The sequence below is a fragment of the Uranotaenia lowii genome, chromosome 1, assembly GCF_029784155.1.
Source record: "Uranotaenia lowii strain MFRU-FL chromosome 1, ASM2978415v1, whole genome shotgun sequence".
Lineage (NCBI taxonomy): Eukaryota > Metazoa > Arthropoda > Insecta > Diptera > Culicidae > Uranotaenia > Uranotaenia lowii.
Window position 1 is genome coordinate 61,491,311 of NC_073691.1, and position 15,827 is coordinate 61,507,137.

The following is a 15,827-nucleotide window of genomic DNA, read 5'->3' on the forward strand; positions in this document are numbered from 1 at the left end:
ATCGCATCGCTGGTATATTGCAGTTCGATGGTCTTCTTTTAATTTACCTGATTTTCAGCGCACTACAAGTTATCAGGAATAACCATAGTTCTTCCAAAGAAATCTTGAAAATCCATATAAAGTTGCATGGTTCTTAACCCTCATCCGTCCCTACAATTTTAACCGTTACAGTCCCTGAAGTTTTAATTTGACACTCCTGCCTGACATTAACCAATATATCTCTCAACCAATTTTTACATAGTTTTTTTTGTTTCTCAACCGATTTTTACATATTTTTATTGTAAAGTATTGCAGCGCTAATGTAATTAAACCACTAGAATCGATATGAAATTTCCTCTCTGGTGAGTAGACATATAAATTAATCGCAAAAATCTTCGTGAAATCTGAGAAATTTCAAATTGATAAAAACTTCGAAAAACAGCTACTTTTAAAAATTTGTCAAAAATTCGGTGATTCTTGTTTCTAAAATCTAAAAAAGCAAAAATTACGTCAACTGTTCAATTCTTTTTTTCAAAATTTATTTGATGTGACTTAATCAACTTTGACGGTTCATTAATGAAAATAGGGTTTTTACACCACTTTCTAACTTCTGCTTTTAGGACACTAAGTGAATTTTTTTTTAGCTTCCCGTAGCTGATCCACAGTCTTTTTTCCGAAGCATGTTTTTTCTAACATTTTATCTTAGACTTTAAATAACGGAAAACTGAAGTGTTGTAGCTGAATATTGTCTGAGGAACATTTTTGGTTTACATTACGAGGTTAAGCAAGGAGTTTTAAATTGACGCTCAAGATCTGATTAGGGAGTTTTTTTTTCCTGGGATTTCATAGCGCGTACATAAAAAATAATGATGTAAAATGAAAGATTTCAAGAATTCTTTGAGCGACCTCGATTTTTTATTATTTGGATGCACCCAAATAAAGTAACAAGCCGCCAATAGTATCTATTGTCACTCAAGAGCAGATTATGGTCAAGAACCCTGTAGGTAATTTTCTTGACACTTTGCACAGTAAATCCAAAGCTTGCAGCTGTCTCGGTGGCTGAGCGGTTAGCACGGTAGAACGATTATCACTGGTCCACTGATGGCAAGGGTTAGATTCCCATCTCGGTACTAAGTGTTAAATGTTATACTGCCACTATACTAGATTCTTACTAAAATAAGCGTTGATTTGGAATTTCTATTATTATACTGAAACCGGAAAGTTTTTATCCTATCTAATCGATTGCTTTTTCTCTCTTCCTTCTACAGTGGTCTGCGACGAGGACACGACTCCCCATCCGCTGGATGACAGCCGGCGCTTCTCCCAACCTATACTGTACCCCGGTGCGAATCAGTTCACCGGCCCACGTCAGCTCTATCCCTCCGGTAAGGTAAAAGCGACGGAGGGACGGGCCGGCAAGATAAAGCCAACTCCGAAACCTAAAATGCGAAACCCGCCACTTCCGCTGGGCAAGGTTGTCCTAGCTCCAAGGCCTCCGGTTCCACCGATGAATGTCCCCACATTCCCGAACCAGGTGATACCCGACTGGCGAAGTCACCGGCGGCCATCGGTTCCAATCTACGTGCCACCCGGTTACGGTACCATTCACCACGGGATCAACAAGCCTCCGGGCGGAGAACGACCCGCTGATTTCTTCCCATTTCACCATGGGAACTACGAGACCTACGATAAGGTCTTCGTTCCGGAACTGGAACTTTTGGGTGAGGGATCAGTAGGAAATGGCGAAAATGCCTCCGGGGTAGATAACTGCGCCCTCAAGTGTGAACCGAAGGAGTTCAAGTGCGACAAAAGCTGTGCCTGCGTCCACATGGATCTGCACTGTAACGGGCAGGCGGACTGTATCCTATCCGAGGATGAGCAGAACTGCGAAGTGGTGCAACAGGAGCTGCTGAAACAGATGAAGGAAAGCTGCGAAGCCTCGGGAACGCACGTGATCTGTGCCACCACCTATACCTGCATCTCGAAGGAGTGGCTTTGCGATGGGGACGATGATTGTGGAGATTACACGGACGAAACGCACTGCGGTAACCGGCACGAGTGCACTGAGGGCAAGTTCGAGTGCCAGAACGAGCTGTGCATCCCGCGGGAGTGGGTCTGCGACGGGGACAACGACTGCAACGATCTTTCTGATGAGCGGAATTGCACACGACAGTGAGTATCGTAAAAAACATTTATACCTACATGTACTTTCCTTTACAGATTTGTCAAAAATAATGGTTTAACTTTTCTGCGCGTGGTTTCAGTCTGTCTAGAGCTTGTCTTTTCAGGAGTCTCTCATTTGATTGAGAAACGTTCCAGAAATTTTCAAAGAATCTTATGCGAAAGGGTGGTCCATACAAAGAGATTTGTTTCGAAATTAAAACCTTGGAGGCTAAAATCGTTCCTAGGCCTGCTATGCCCCAGCGAATTTAGCTGATTTGTTTAACTAATTTGGGACACTCAACAATTGGCGATGGAATCAAAAAGTTATTTTTTCTCTCCTTAAGAGCAAGTTCACTGGTGTTGGGAAAAAGTGGTAGAAATTTTGACACTTACGGCACATTTTGAATATTTTGCCATGTAATAACATTTTCAAGATCTGTGGCCTTCAAGGTTTTTAACAACACGTGTTGTAGTTTCACATGCTGTGATGCAAAAATAACAATATTTCTATCACATACAGCTGAAATAGAAACAGTGTTGTAAAAAAATACAACGCCCAAAGATCTTGAAAACATTTTCGCATGGTAGAATTTTCAAAATGTCAAAATTTCTACCACTTTTTCCCAACACCAGTGAACTTGCTCTTATGGCACATTTTGAAAATTTTGCCATGTAAAAACATTTTCAAGATCTGTGGCCTTCAAGTTTTTACACGTGTTGTATTGTCGCATGCTGTGATGCAAAAATAGCGATATTTCTATCACATACGGCAGAAATAGAAACAGTGTTGTAAAAAAATACAACGCCCCAAAATCTTGAAAACATTTTTGCATGGTAAAATTTTCAAAATGTCAAAATTTTTACCACTTTTTCCCAACACCAGTGAACTTGCTCTAAGAAAAACTCGTAAGATCTGTCAAAAGTTAGGTGAAATTTAAAGCGCATCCCACTTGCACTAATTCAAATCCATCACCCAAATTTGGCAGCGCTTCCGTCACCTATATGCTCAAATTTTATGGAAATTTGAAACAGTTTGTTTTGGAAAAACTGAGAAATCCACTTTCTTGGCTACAACTTTTATGAACTTGTAGCGAATGTTCTGCATGTATAGTGTTCTTAACTCAGACGTAGTTGAAACACCAACTGGCGAATTCGACTTCAACATACTTTCTCTCTTTATGTTCTAAAATATACCTTCAGTTTAAGTTTAAGTTTATTATTCGAAATAACGGTAGCCTCAAAGTTACATGTAACTGTTGTACAAGGTCAAGGATAGTAAAAATTCAGTATACTTTATAACTCAAAATTGCAGAATTGATAGTTCAAACAATGAGGAAAAAGTTTGTAGAAGATTGTTATGCTATACGAGTTTACTGCGGTGATGATATTCGCAATTCAATTTGTTTTTTCACATATTGTTGATATTTCGTGTAAGGTGTAGGGGTGTGTTACACTAGTTTACAACATTCAAAAAAACGCAAATGTATTGGCTGAACCATGTTTCAAGTCTAAAATCGGGCGCTAAATTCAAAAATGAGATTGAAAAAAAATATAAGAACAGGGATTCAGTTACGTTCAAAATATGACATTTTTCTTTAAGAAAAAACGTAGATAGGGTGATTTGCCAATCCTTGTCCCTTGGCCCATCGCTCAGTGGGGACTGGAGATTTCGATCAAAAAAAGGTAGTTATTCCAGTGACGATCGCCTAAACTACACTAACTTTTGAAATACTATCATTTCTTATGCAAAAAAATCACGAGGAATCGAATGGTCTACACCACTTTTTGATGAAATGACTCTTAACGCTTCATTTTTCCCGATGTCCCCTATTTTTAGGTGTAAAGGTGGAATTTTGTTTATAACAATCTACCATGCAATAAAAAGGTCATATAAACCAAACTTTTTATGTAAAAATGTCGGCTGAATCGATTGGTGTGCTTCAATTTTTGTTTTTACAACCAAAAGTGACTCATTATGCATTTTTTCCCCTAAACTTAAGCAATTTTTTCATAGAAGTGCAGTCAAACGAAGTGTAATCCTACAATTTTTCATCATGAATGATCATTTTCGGTAGATTTATTCATACTCGAGCTGATCGTTTCGCTTCTTTGCACTAGAATTAATAGAAACGGCTAAATATCCCCAACTTCCCCTAGCCTTTTCAAACTTGTGCATAAATTTCACAGTGACAATCGAGCTGTTCACATACCACATGCAAAAACCAAGTGATTTAGTGTAAAATTTGTCGCTGAATTGAGAAGCGTACACCGCTGAGTGCTCAGCTTACGAAAATAGATGCAATCACCCCGATTTCCTCTAAAATCGAGTGATTTGTTAAAAAAATTATATCGAATGACAATGCATCAGAAAACGCACAAAAATGAATGAAACAGGTGTAAAACTCATTGCTGAATCGAATGATGTACATCGCTTAGCGTTAAGTTGACGAGAAGAGCCTCAATCAGCCCAACTTCCCCTAAAATCAGGCGATATGTATAAAAAAATCGTCGTCGTCACAAATGAGAGACCATCAAAAAAAAGAACAAAAATGATTCAATCAGATTTTAAACATATTGCTCAATCGAATTATCAACACCGCTTAGCATTCAGTTCACGAATTATGTCTCATTCCCTACAATTTCTCCTAAATTCATTCAATAATACATCCAATATAATTTGAAATATCGAAATGAGAAAGCCTCAGAATTTTTTTTTAAAAATAAATCAGGTGTTACACTCACTGTTCAATCTAATGATAAGCATCGTTCAGAACTCAGTTAATGAGAGCAAACCCAAATGCACTTTCTTATGCATTCTTGAATGTTCCAAAGTATTTCTTATATATAAAAATGGAGCCGTTTTCTTTGTAACACCATCACGTATGAATGGTCGGTCGTAATGAAGTAAAATTTGGTATCCGAGGGGTTTTCGGGCCAGAGATGGTTTGTATAATAGTTTCAAGAATCTCACTTTTTAAGGAAGGAGGGTGCCCATACAAAATAATCTCTTTTCCACATCTTATATATAAAATTGGAGGCGTTTTCTTTGTAACACCACCACGTTTGAATGGTCGGTCGGAATGAAGTGAAATTTGGTATCCGAGGGTTTTCCGGGCCAGAGATGGTTTTTATATTAGTTTTGAAGATCTTACTTTTCATGGAAGGTGGGTCCCCATACAAAATTATCTTTTTTCCACATCTTTTATATAAAAATGGAGGCGTTTTCTTTGGAACACCATCACGTATGAATGGTCGGTCGTAATGAAGTGAAATTTGGTATCCGAAGGTTTTTCGGGCCAGAGATAGTTTGTATAATAGTTTCCAGAATTTCACTTTTTATGGAAGGAGGGTCCCCATACAAAATTATCTCTTTTCCACATTTTTGTTTTCTTTGTAACACCATCACGTTTGAATGGTCGGTCGAAATGAAGTGAAATTTGGTATCCGAGGGTTTTCCGGGCCAGAGATGGTTTGTATATTAGTTTTGAAAATCTTACTTTTCATGGAAGGGGGGTCCCCATACAAAATTATCTCTTTTCCACATCTTATATATAAAAATGGAGTGAAATTTGGTATCCGAGGGTTTTTCGGGCCAGAGATGGTTTGTATAATAGTTTCAAAAATCTCACTTTTTAAGGAAGGAGGGTCCCCATACAAAATTATCTGTTTTCCACATTTTTGTTTTCTTTGTAACACCATCACGTTTGAATGGTCGGTCGGAATGAAGTGAAATTTGGTATCCGAGGGTTTTCCGGGTCAGAGATGGTTTTTTTTTAAAACGAACACAAACGCATAGGTTCAGGATCTCAATGAAACTTGATGTTTCCTCGAAGAGATTCCTTTTTCTTAACTCTAAGCGTACATTTTTCGAGGATATGATGGCTAGCATTTCACAAATGCTAAAACCACCAATCCACAGGAAGTGTACTTTGTATGCCGTGACCGGGATTCGATCTCATGCCCACTGGCTTAGTAGACTTGAAGGCTATCTTCTACGCCACGGGCTGCGGCTGCGGTTTGTATATTAGTTTTGAGGATCTTACTTTTCATGGAAGGGGTTCCCTATACAAAATTATCTCTTTTCCACATCTTCTTATATATAAAAATGGAGGCATTTTCTTTGTAACACCATCATGTATTAATGGGCGGTCGTAATGAAGTGAAATTTGGTATCCAAGGGTTTTTCGGGTCAGAGATGGCTTGTATAATAGTTTCAAGAATCTCACTTTTTGTGGGAGGAGGGTCCCCATACAAAATTATCTCTTTTCCACATTCTTATATATGAAAATGGAGGCGTTTTCTTTGTAACACCATCACGTATCAATGGTCGGTCGTAATGAAGTGACATTTGGTATCCGACGGTTTTTTGGGTCAGAGATAGTTTGTATAATAGTTTTAAGAATCTCACTTTTTATGGAAGGGGAGCTCCTAGACAAAATCAACTAGAAACGGGACAAAACTCAAACAACTTGAAGACGATTTTCATGAAAACTGATTCACGAGCACAAAGAGGTTAAAGAACTGTAAACATTTTCCAACGATTTATTATGTAACGAGTGAAACGAAGTTTACCGGGTCAGCTAGTTTTTAGTTTTTGAAGAAATTGCAGGAATTAAGGGGAAATCGGGGTGGTTGAGGCTCTTCTCGTCAACCTCACGGGGATATTAAACCGTTTGTCTTCATTCTAGTACAAAAAACGACCCTATCAGCTTGAGAATGAATAAATCTACCAAAAACGATCATTCATGATGAAAAATTGTTGGATTACACTTAGTTTGACTACACGTCAATGAAATTTTTTTTAAGTTTAGGGGAAAAAAGGCAAAATGAGCCACTTTTCGTAGTAAAAACAAAAATTGAAGTACACCAATCGATTCAGTCAGCCGATATTTTAACATAAAAAATGTATGGTTTATATGACTTTTTAGTAGCAAGGCATATTGGAAAGGTCCCCCATCCCCGGCTCTGTATTGTATGGTAACTTTCCTTTTAAAAAAATAGAAACATTTTTCGTACTCAAATATCTTTTCTTTCAAATTTGGTTCCATTTGTGGGATAAGTTCTCAGGTTATATAAATAATTGTGCGAAACTCCTTTTCCCCTCTTATTCCCCACTGGAAGGTGAAAAGGGTTTTTTTTTCAATAACCATAGAATCATTTCTCGTACCCTTGTACTCTCCCTTGTAAATTGTAAATTTGGTTAAATTTATTTGATGAGCTCTTGAATTTATTAAAACATACGTATGTCTCTGTCTTCTCTTTCCTATCCCGTGAGGGGAACTAAAACATCTCTTCTTGTATTTAAATACTCTTCCCAATATCTTGCCATCTGCTAAATTAGCACTCGAGTCATTAAAAAAATGTATGGGAGCTTCCCTTCCCCCTTCCTTTAGAATCTGCGAAGGAGGAAGAAGACTTAAACACTCATAGAAAAAAAATCCTGTGATATACCCTCTGCTGTTGAATTTGAATAATACGTTCTCGACTGATCCAAAAATAATCTCAAATAAATCTCCTCTTTCCGTTGGAGAGAAAGAGGGGTCTCGAAACATAAACAAACATGTCTCGTACTCGTATATACATCCATGATAAATTTCGTTTTTTTGTTCGATTAGTTCTCGAGTAATGCATAAAAGTGTATAGAAGACCTCCTCCCCCGTCTTATCTCCCCAGTAGAAGGACAGATGGTTCTCAAACATCGTAAAAACTTGACTCGTAGCTTTTGACCTTCCTCTGTGAAATTTGAATTCATTTGCATGATTAGTTATCAAATAATGCAACAAATTGTAAGTAAGACCGCCTCCCCTCCCTGTCTTTGAAAATCTTCCCAATCGAAGAGGATGGAGTCCCAAATAATTATAGACACATTTCTCGTACCCAAATAACTACCTTTGTCAAATTTGGTTCCATTTGCTTGATTAGTTTTAGAACTTTGCGAAAAAATGTATGGATGCCCCCCTCCCCGCTTCCTATTTCCCCACTGGAAGAAGAAAGGGATTTTAGGAACATTTCTTGTAACCAAATACACTCCCATACCAAATTTGGTTCCATATGTATGTATGAAAGTCGGGCAACTTGCAATGTCTGAAAAATGCTTGAGTCACTAAAACTGATTTGACTTTGAGAGACTACGATATTATCAGATATATTTTGAAATCCTTTATCCCGGCCATTAACTCAACATTTTATGTAAATAATCTAAAGATTGTTTTGAAAAAAACCCCTGTTTCTCAAATTTCGAGACGAAAAATCTTAAAAAAATGTGCTTCATGTTAACACCAAACCTACCACCATTTTGAAAATTATATTGTCAAAATATTGTATAGTAGGAAAACTTCGATCCTTAATACCATAAAAATCAAAGTCAAAAAGGAAGACTCGAAATATTACTTATCTGATGTGCAATTTTCTCAGAAATTCAAAACTGCCGCCAAGTTAGACCGGAGACATCTAAGTGAAGCTTTATTTGGCCCCTATTATCCAGAAAAAAAACAGTCATAACTTCGGACAACTTAAAATGATCAACACAGTTTTCATCCGTAAAATTGATGGGAAACATTTCAATGTGATGTGAACGTTTCTATAAGATTGATGTAATGCTACAGAGGTTATGTTCGATTCATTACAGAGGTTAAATTAATGAAACAAATATTTCAACTAATTAACATTTTGAAAAGATAAATTCTTATACAAAATTGTATATTGTATCAGTCGAACGATTTTAAGTTTGGACATGGTTGATTCAATTTTTAAGCTTTGAACTGATAATCATTATGTAAACATCGGTCGACTTCCAAGTAAATCCTAAAGCAATTATTTTATAAAATCACATCTTTTTCATAGGGGTGAAGGGGGAAGAAAGGGGCAAAACAGATCACGTCCTTTTATCTTTTCACCTGTAAATTGGCAGTTAAAAATAAATTAAGTACTAATTACCTTTAAGTTCATTCTATGGAATTTTACTGACATAAAATTTTACAGAAGTTAAAAAAGCAAAATTTCTGACGTCCGTTTTGACCATAAAGGAAACTTATTCGACCACAGAGTTTTTGAAATTCGAGAAAAGTTGCAAAACGACACACTTTACTGTACATTAGTCTGAGTCGATTTGGGGTCATTTTCTAATTTCCCAAACCCTGGGGTCTAAAAAGCTTCATTTCCATTCAAAACTCATCCATGATTTTTTCCAGAATTTTTATGAAACTTTTACGTAAATGGGAACTTTTAAGTTTGTATGGGAAAATGTAATAGTTCGTACTGAAAAATCAACATCATTTTTGATTTTTCTGTGGAACGGAGCTTTATAACAGTTAAGATTAAATATCACTTATTAGAGATAAAAGACCTCCGGAATATCGTACTTAATCCTTGTATATGCTATTGAGTCCTTCAATTGACTCAACTCACAATTCTCACTTTCAAATTTAAACGACGTAATTCGATTGATTCAATTATAATGCCTCTTCGCCCTTTAAATCGGTACACGCCGATGTTCAGCTGATATCATTTCACCGGAAAGATAATCAAATTCATCGAAATTGCTGGTCACGATTGCAGCAAAACACAACCCCATGACGTCAGAGCCACGAATAAGCCAGCAAGTAGGCAAACCGCACCGTCGCCACCGCCACGGATCCAGAAAAAAATCTCATCCATAATCATAACCCATCATCACGGCGGCGTGGCCCCACGCGTGGATAGCAACCGAAAATGGTTGCTGGTGAAATGGAAAATGGATGGACACATTGTCACCAGAGAGGCATACGGTTTTTTTCGTTCGAAGTGGAACATTCCCAAAAGCCATCGAAAAACGGCCCACCAGATTCACAACAACCAGCAAGCAACATCCGGGAGTACGTCATCGTTTGGATTACTTCCGGCTGAGTAACGACGATAGTTTAAAAATCAATTAAATTCACTGTGCGGTTGCAAAAAATTATTTTTTCAAACATGCTTTTATTATATTTACATTTACATTTATAAAACAAACTTAAACATATAACGTTTAGTAAAAATTATTTTGAAAAAATAAAAATTTTTAATTTCCCATTGAATAACGCTTTCGCCTTATGTACAGTAACTACCCCAAGGAGATACAAGTGGAAGCCCAGAAATCTCCCCACTTGTCTTGTCTTGGCACTGGCAATGTCGATGTCTCTATATTCCGGAAAATGCGTGGGTGTACCGAATTTCTCGTGCAACGTTATAATAATAGCCATCCTGCTCAAAGACTCGATGCTGCTCGATGAGAAAACTCGTTGGCTGTGAATGTGTTAGTGTGCTTGTATATCAGTAAAATGGTTAAAGAAAATCCCATGATATATCGGAAACCTACCACAGAGGAAAATCGAAGTCAATCCGAAAGCTAGTTTATACATGTGTAAAGAATTCTGCAATGATCAAAAGAAGTTGAATGTCAGAATTCGGTTTCTCATTTTTTTAAATTTTAAAGTAATTGTGTTGAAAGTTTAGTTTTAAGCAAAAATATTTATATACGCCAATTTTTACCATTTTTACCTTCAAAATTGAAATGCTCATAAAAAAAAAATCCTACGAGCCATTTTTAAATTTGTGCTTTTCTGCAAGTAAGAGACCCATTGAACTGTAAAAAATTTGGAACCGAAACCCCAAAAAAATGGAAGCCTCGAGTTTGAGGATCTGAAATTATACTTATTTTACGAGAAATATTCCCAAAAATTCAGATCACCATTGGGCTTTATCAGATAGATATATATGAGAAAAATGTTACTGGGCATTTATTACCCGGAAAAAATAATCATGAATTCGTGAAAATTAACTTCGGCAAAAAAAAACTTTTCAACAAAACCATTTCTCAGTAAATTTTTTTTAGGTAAATATAACAATTTAATGGGAAAGTTTCGTAAAGATGAATAAAATCTACACAGGAATTTAACGATATCAATCAATCAAACTTTTCGAATAAGGTAAATTCTTTTACTAACTAGCATATTCTTAGCCTTAGCTGTCATTAATCATCCGATCTGAAATTTCGAGCTTTGTTGAAATCGATGAACGTTCAAATGAGATGTTACGCAATTATTTTATAAAAGTTCATCTCATTCTTAAAGGTGAAAAGGGCAAAACAAACCGCTGATTGTGAAAAATATGTCAATCTCAATGTAATGTAAGCTTCTCAAATCAAGTGAAGGTTCACATATTGGAAGCCTACATCAAAGTGCAGGTGAATGTAATGTTTAATGTTTAGTGTTTAGAAGTGCAAATTTATAATTTATATTATTCTTGCTATGATCGTATCTTATGCTTTTTTGATCGACTTTTTGCACAACCTTTGGATTCAAAAGTCTGCCAAATAACTTTAATAACTTTTAATTTTTCCGATTTCCTTGGTCACGACTTAGGTGATTTTTGAGGGTAAAAAAGACCCGAAACATCAAGCGCTTTGAGGCAGCTCTAAATCAAGTTCGATTGAACTGAAATTTTGCACAGGTCAGTTTTTAAACGAAATGAATGATTTCCCATACATTAATGGCCACCCTACAAGACAGTAATCTTTATTTTTTCTCATATCATGAAATCATGAAAAGTTATTAAAGGCTCGGATTCAATGGTATAATTTTGAGATCATTGGTTTACTTGTTCAATTTTATAGCCAAAATAATAACCCAGGGTAATAGAATCATATTTTGTTAATTGGTGCGTTCTTTGATGAGTTACTCCGTATTTTTATAATTGCCATTAAGGGTGATACGGTCAAAATTTGGTCAACATCAACTTGACGTATTTCTTTCAATTTAGAATTTAAAAAACCTGAACGCCCTTCATTTTGAAGGTGTGTGTGTGTATGTAGAATGTTGCTCCTATTTTGATTTTGGAATTCACTCTTCAGTTGTCAAAATGCCGTCCAAGGAAGAAGAGCAGCGTATCAAAATTTTGCTCGCGCATCGCGAAAATCCGAGCTATTCGCACGCAAAGCACGATTTTCAACAGATCCAGTCAACTTATCTCCTTTGCCGATGACATTGATATAGTCGGCAGATCATCTGCGGCGGTGGGGGAGATCTACCGCAAACTGAAACGCGAAGCAGGAAGGATTGGGTTGATGATTGATACGTCCAAGACGAAGTACATGCTGGCCTGCGGATCCGAGTCCGACCGAACCCGCTTGTCCAGTAATAACAAGGTCACGATCGACGGCGACGAGCTGGAGATAGTCGAAGACTTTGTCTATCTCGGCTCACTGGTGACCGCAGACAATGACACCAGCCGTGAGATCCGGAGGCGAATTATCAGCGGAAGTCGTGCCTACTAATGGACACCACAAGCAACTGCGGTCGAGAAGACTTAGCCCTCGCACGAAGTGTAACCTGTATATGACGCTCATTAGACCGGTTGTTCTCTACGGGCACGAGACTTGGATATTGCTCGAGGAGGACCTGCGTACACTCGGGGTATTCGAGCGACGAGTGTTAAGAACCATCTTTGGCGGCGTACAGGAGAACGGAGTGTGGAGGCGAAGGATGAACCACGAGCTCGCGCGACTCTACGGCGAACCCAGTATCCAGAATAACCACCTTCTGAATAACCAACCTGGCTGGCCAGATACGCTGGGCGGGACATTTTGCGAGAATGCCGGACGACTGTCCTGCAAAACAGGTGTTCGCTACGAATCCGGTGGTTAGACCAAGTGGAGCGTGATCTGGCGAACGTGGGGTGCCCGAGAAATTGGAGAACGGTTGCTATGAACCGAGTGAATTTTAGGAATTATGTTCGTCAAGTTATGTCGTGAGACGGAATACTATGTAAATAAATAAAAATAATCGCACGCAATGCTAGCAAAATCGCTAAAAGTTGCCAAATCAACCGTAACAAATGTAATTAAAGTGTTTGGGGAACGTTTGTCGACAGCCAGGAAGTCTGGATCGGGGGGAAATCGAAAACCGGAAGCCGCTGAGACGACAAAGAGAGTTGCCGGTAGTTTCAAGCGAAACCCTAACCTCTCTGTCCGAGATGCCGCAAATAAGCTGGGGGTACCGTCTACAACCGTGCATCGAGCCAAAAAACAAGCTGGACTATCGACTTCCAAGAAGGTAGTGACTCCAAAGCGCGATCCCGGAGACTGTACACGACGATGCTGACGAAGTTTGACTGCGTGGTAATGGACGACGAAACCTACGTCAAAGCCGACTACAAGCAGCTTCCGGGACAGGAGTTTTATACGGCAAAGGAAGGGGAAAGGTAGTAGATATTTTCAAGCATATGAAACTGTCATAGTTCGCGAAGAAATATCTGGTTTGGCAAGCAATCTGTACCTGTGGCTTGAAAAGCAGCATTTTCAAAGCTTCCGGAACTGTCAACCAAGAAATTTTCGTGAAAGAGTGTTCGAATAAACGTCTGCTGCCTTTCCTGAAGAAACACGACTGTTCCGTACTGTTTTGGCCGGATTTGGCATCTTGCCATTACGGTAAAAAGGCCATGGAGTGGTACGCCGCCAACAACGTGCAGGTGGTTCCCAAGGACAAGAACCCTCCCAACACGCCAGAGCTCCGCCCAATTGAGAAATACTGGGCTATTGTCAAGCGAAACCTAAAAAAGACCAAAAAAACTGCTAAGGACGAGCAGCAGTTCAAGGCAAACTGGCTTTCTGCGGTGAAGAAGGTGAACAAGGTGGCTGTTCAAAATCTAATGGCAGGGGTTAAGCGTAAGGCCCGGAAATTCGGATTTGGAGAAGCGGAAGACTAACTGAATATTTTTCCTGAATTTTATACTAATTAAACTTGAAAACGAAATTTAATTTGATTTTTTAAATAAACGATTTCACAGATTTACACGCGTTTTCCCTTGACCAAATTTTGACCGTATAATCCTTTATACATACCAAGGATGAGCAACTCGCGGTCCGTAGAACTTTTCTAAGATATAAATTATTTTATAAATTACTCTTATAAGATGATTAAGAAAATGGGGATACTTGATCCCATTTTCTTATTTTAAACATATCTTTTTGGGAAAATTCAGCAACTCGCACCCTTTTACATTTTCTGACAGCCTATAACTTCAAGTTTCTTTGCTCCAACAGTCAGATCGATATTTGAACCCGTAGATGAACTAAAAGCATTTTCGAAGAAGTAAAATAAAGCGATATCATTGAAGTTAAGGGAGACTTGATCCTCTATTGAAAGAGGCTTGAATTTTTATTAAAAAATCCCAAATCCTTGAAAAAAAGATAAAACAAAACCCAAGATAAAATTTCAGTTAACTATTTTGATCATGTTTGTTCCAATTTCACAATTTATAAGTGTCAGAAGAAGAAAATTCCATAACCTCACTCAACAGTTGTGTCATTGCATACTTCAGGGCGCAATTTTCTGTAATTAGGAGAAAGTCAGTTTTTAGCCCTTTTTTCAGACAATTATTGGATAAATATTAGTTTTTGGATGCTTATTAGCAATCTCGTAATCAGCAATGATCACGATCCATTCAGCAGAAGTATATACGTTTTTTGAACTCTAGGAATTAATTGTACCCATAACGAACATTTTAGAAAACTTTTTCTGAAAAAAAGTTAACAGTTTTCCATTGCTTTGAATTGAATTGCAGACATCAAATTTATCTCAATCTGTATGGGAAAATTTAGGACTTCCAGTGCCAACTTAGATTTTGGGAACAGAATTCTTAGCAGAATTATGTTAATCGTAAATGTGTGACAATTTGTTTTTCAGTTTTCAAAGCTAAATAGACAAATAGATAAAATATTTTATCCAAATTTAGAATTTTGAAATAAGTTTTTGTTGTGAATTGTGGCTCTGGATTCAACTTAAAACTCTTACTCAAACTGTAGTACCGTTAAATGGGGTGAATAGGGACACAAACAGGGAAAATTGTTGTGATCCAAATAATAAGCAATCTACACATTATTTTTTTCTCCTTTCCAGACCAAAACGTTCCTTGATTTATGCCGTCAAAGCAAATATAAATTAACCCTTACCTTTAACGAGGTTTTACACGTTTAAAAAAAAGAAATATCTATTTAAAACTATAGTTCTAAAACAAAAGATGCATAATTTTAGACTGCTTTAATATTTCATTTGTTAAATTTGCGTTCTGAGGTGGATCATATACATATGTATGCTCCATTGGGAAGATAGCAACACCTCATTGGTCACACACTTGAAAAATCCTATTTGGTAAAAAAAAATCATGTCAAAAAATCATCATCAAAAGTCTTATTATTGAAATTTTCAAAATTTTCATTTTTGCCTTGACACTTTTAGCTAAGAAATCAAAACGTGGCATTTTTCGGAAAAAAAAATCACAAACTTTTAAAAATATTCCGAGACATGTGGTCATTTTAGAAGATTAAATAACTAAACTGAAGCAATAAAATTTAGTAGGGGCAAGTCGGGTAAGACGGACACAGCGACAGTTTTACCCGTTTTGAACACTTTCAATAATTCGAAAATTACAATGTTTGGCACAAATCTAAAGATGGGAATATGTTCGTCTAAGTGTATCAACACTTTTATTTATAGCACGCAAGGTCCCATGAAACTAAACAAAACAAACAAAAACTTTGAGGATCCATTTTCTGATGCAATTTTCTCTCTTCATAAAATAGTTCATAACTCGCAAAATTTTCGAAAATTTCAACCGTTTTCTTAGGTAGAGTGTTTATTAGGCTTCTTTTTAACCATCTGGAGGTAAAT

The 15,827-nt window shown here is 37.3% G+C and overlaps 1 protein-coding gene across 2 annotated transcripts in view; it reads left to right on the plus strand.

Annotated features, from left to right (window-relative positions):
* Window positions 1-15,827, plus strand: part of LOC129749369 (low-density lipoprotein receptor-related protein 4) — a 108,195-nt gene that overhangs the window by 34,868 nt on the left and 57,500 nt on the right. For both annotated transcript variants that reach the window (XM_055744336.1, XM_055744344.1), the window contains exon 3: window positions 1,248-2,151. In XM_055744336.1, the coding sequence (XP_055600311.1) occupies window positions 1,248-2,151 (904 nt within the window). The remainder of the gene's footprint in view (window positions 1-1,247; window positions 2,152-15,827) is intronic.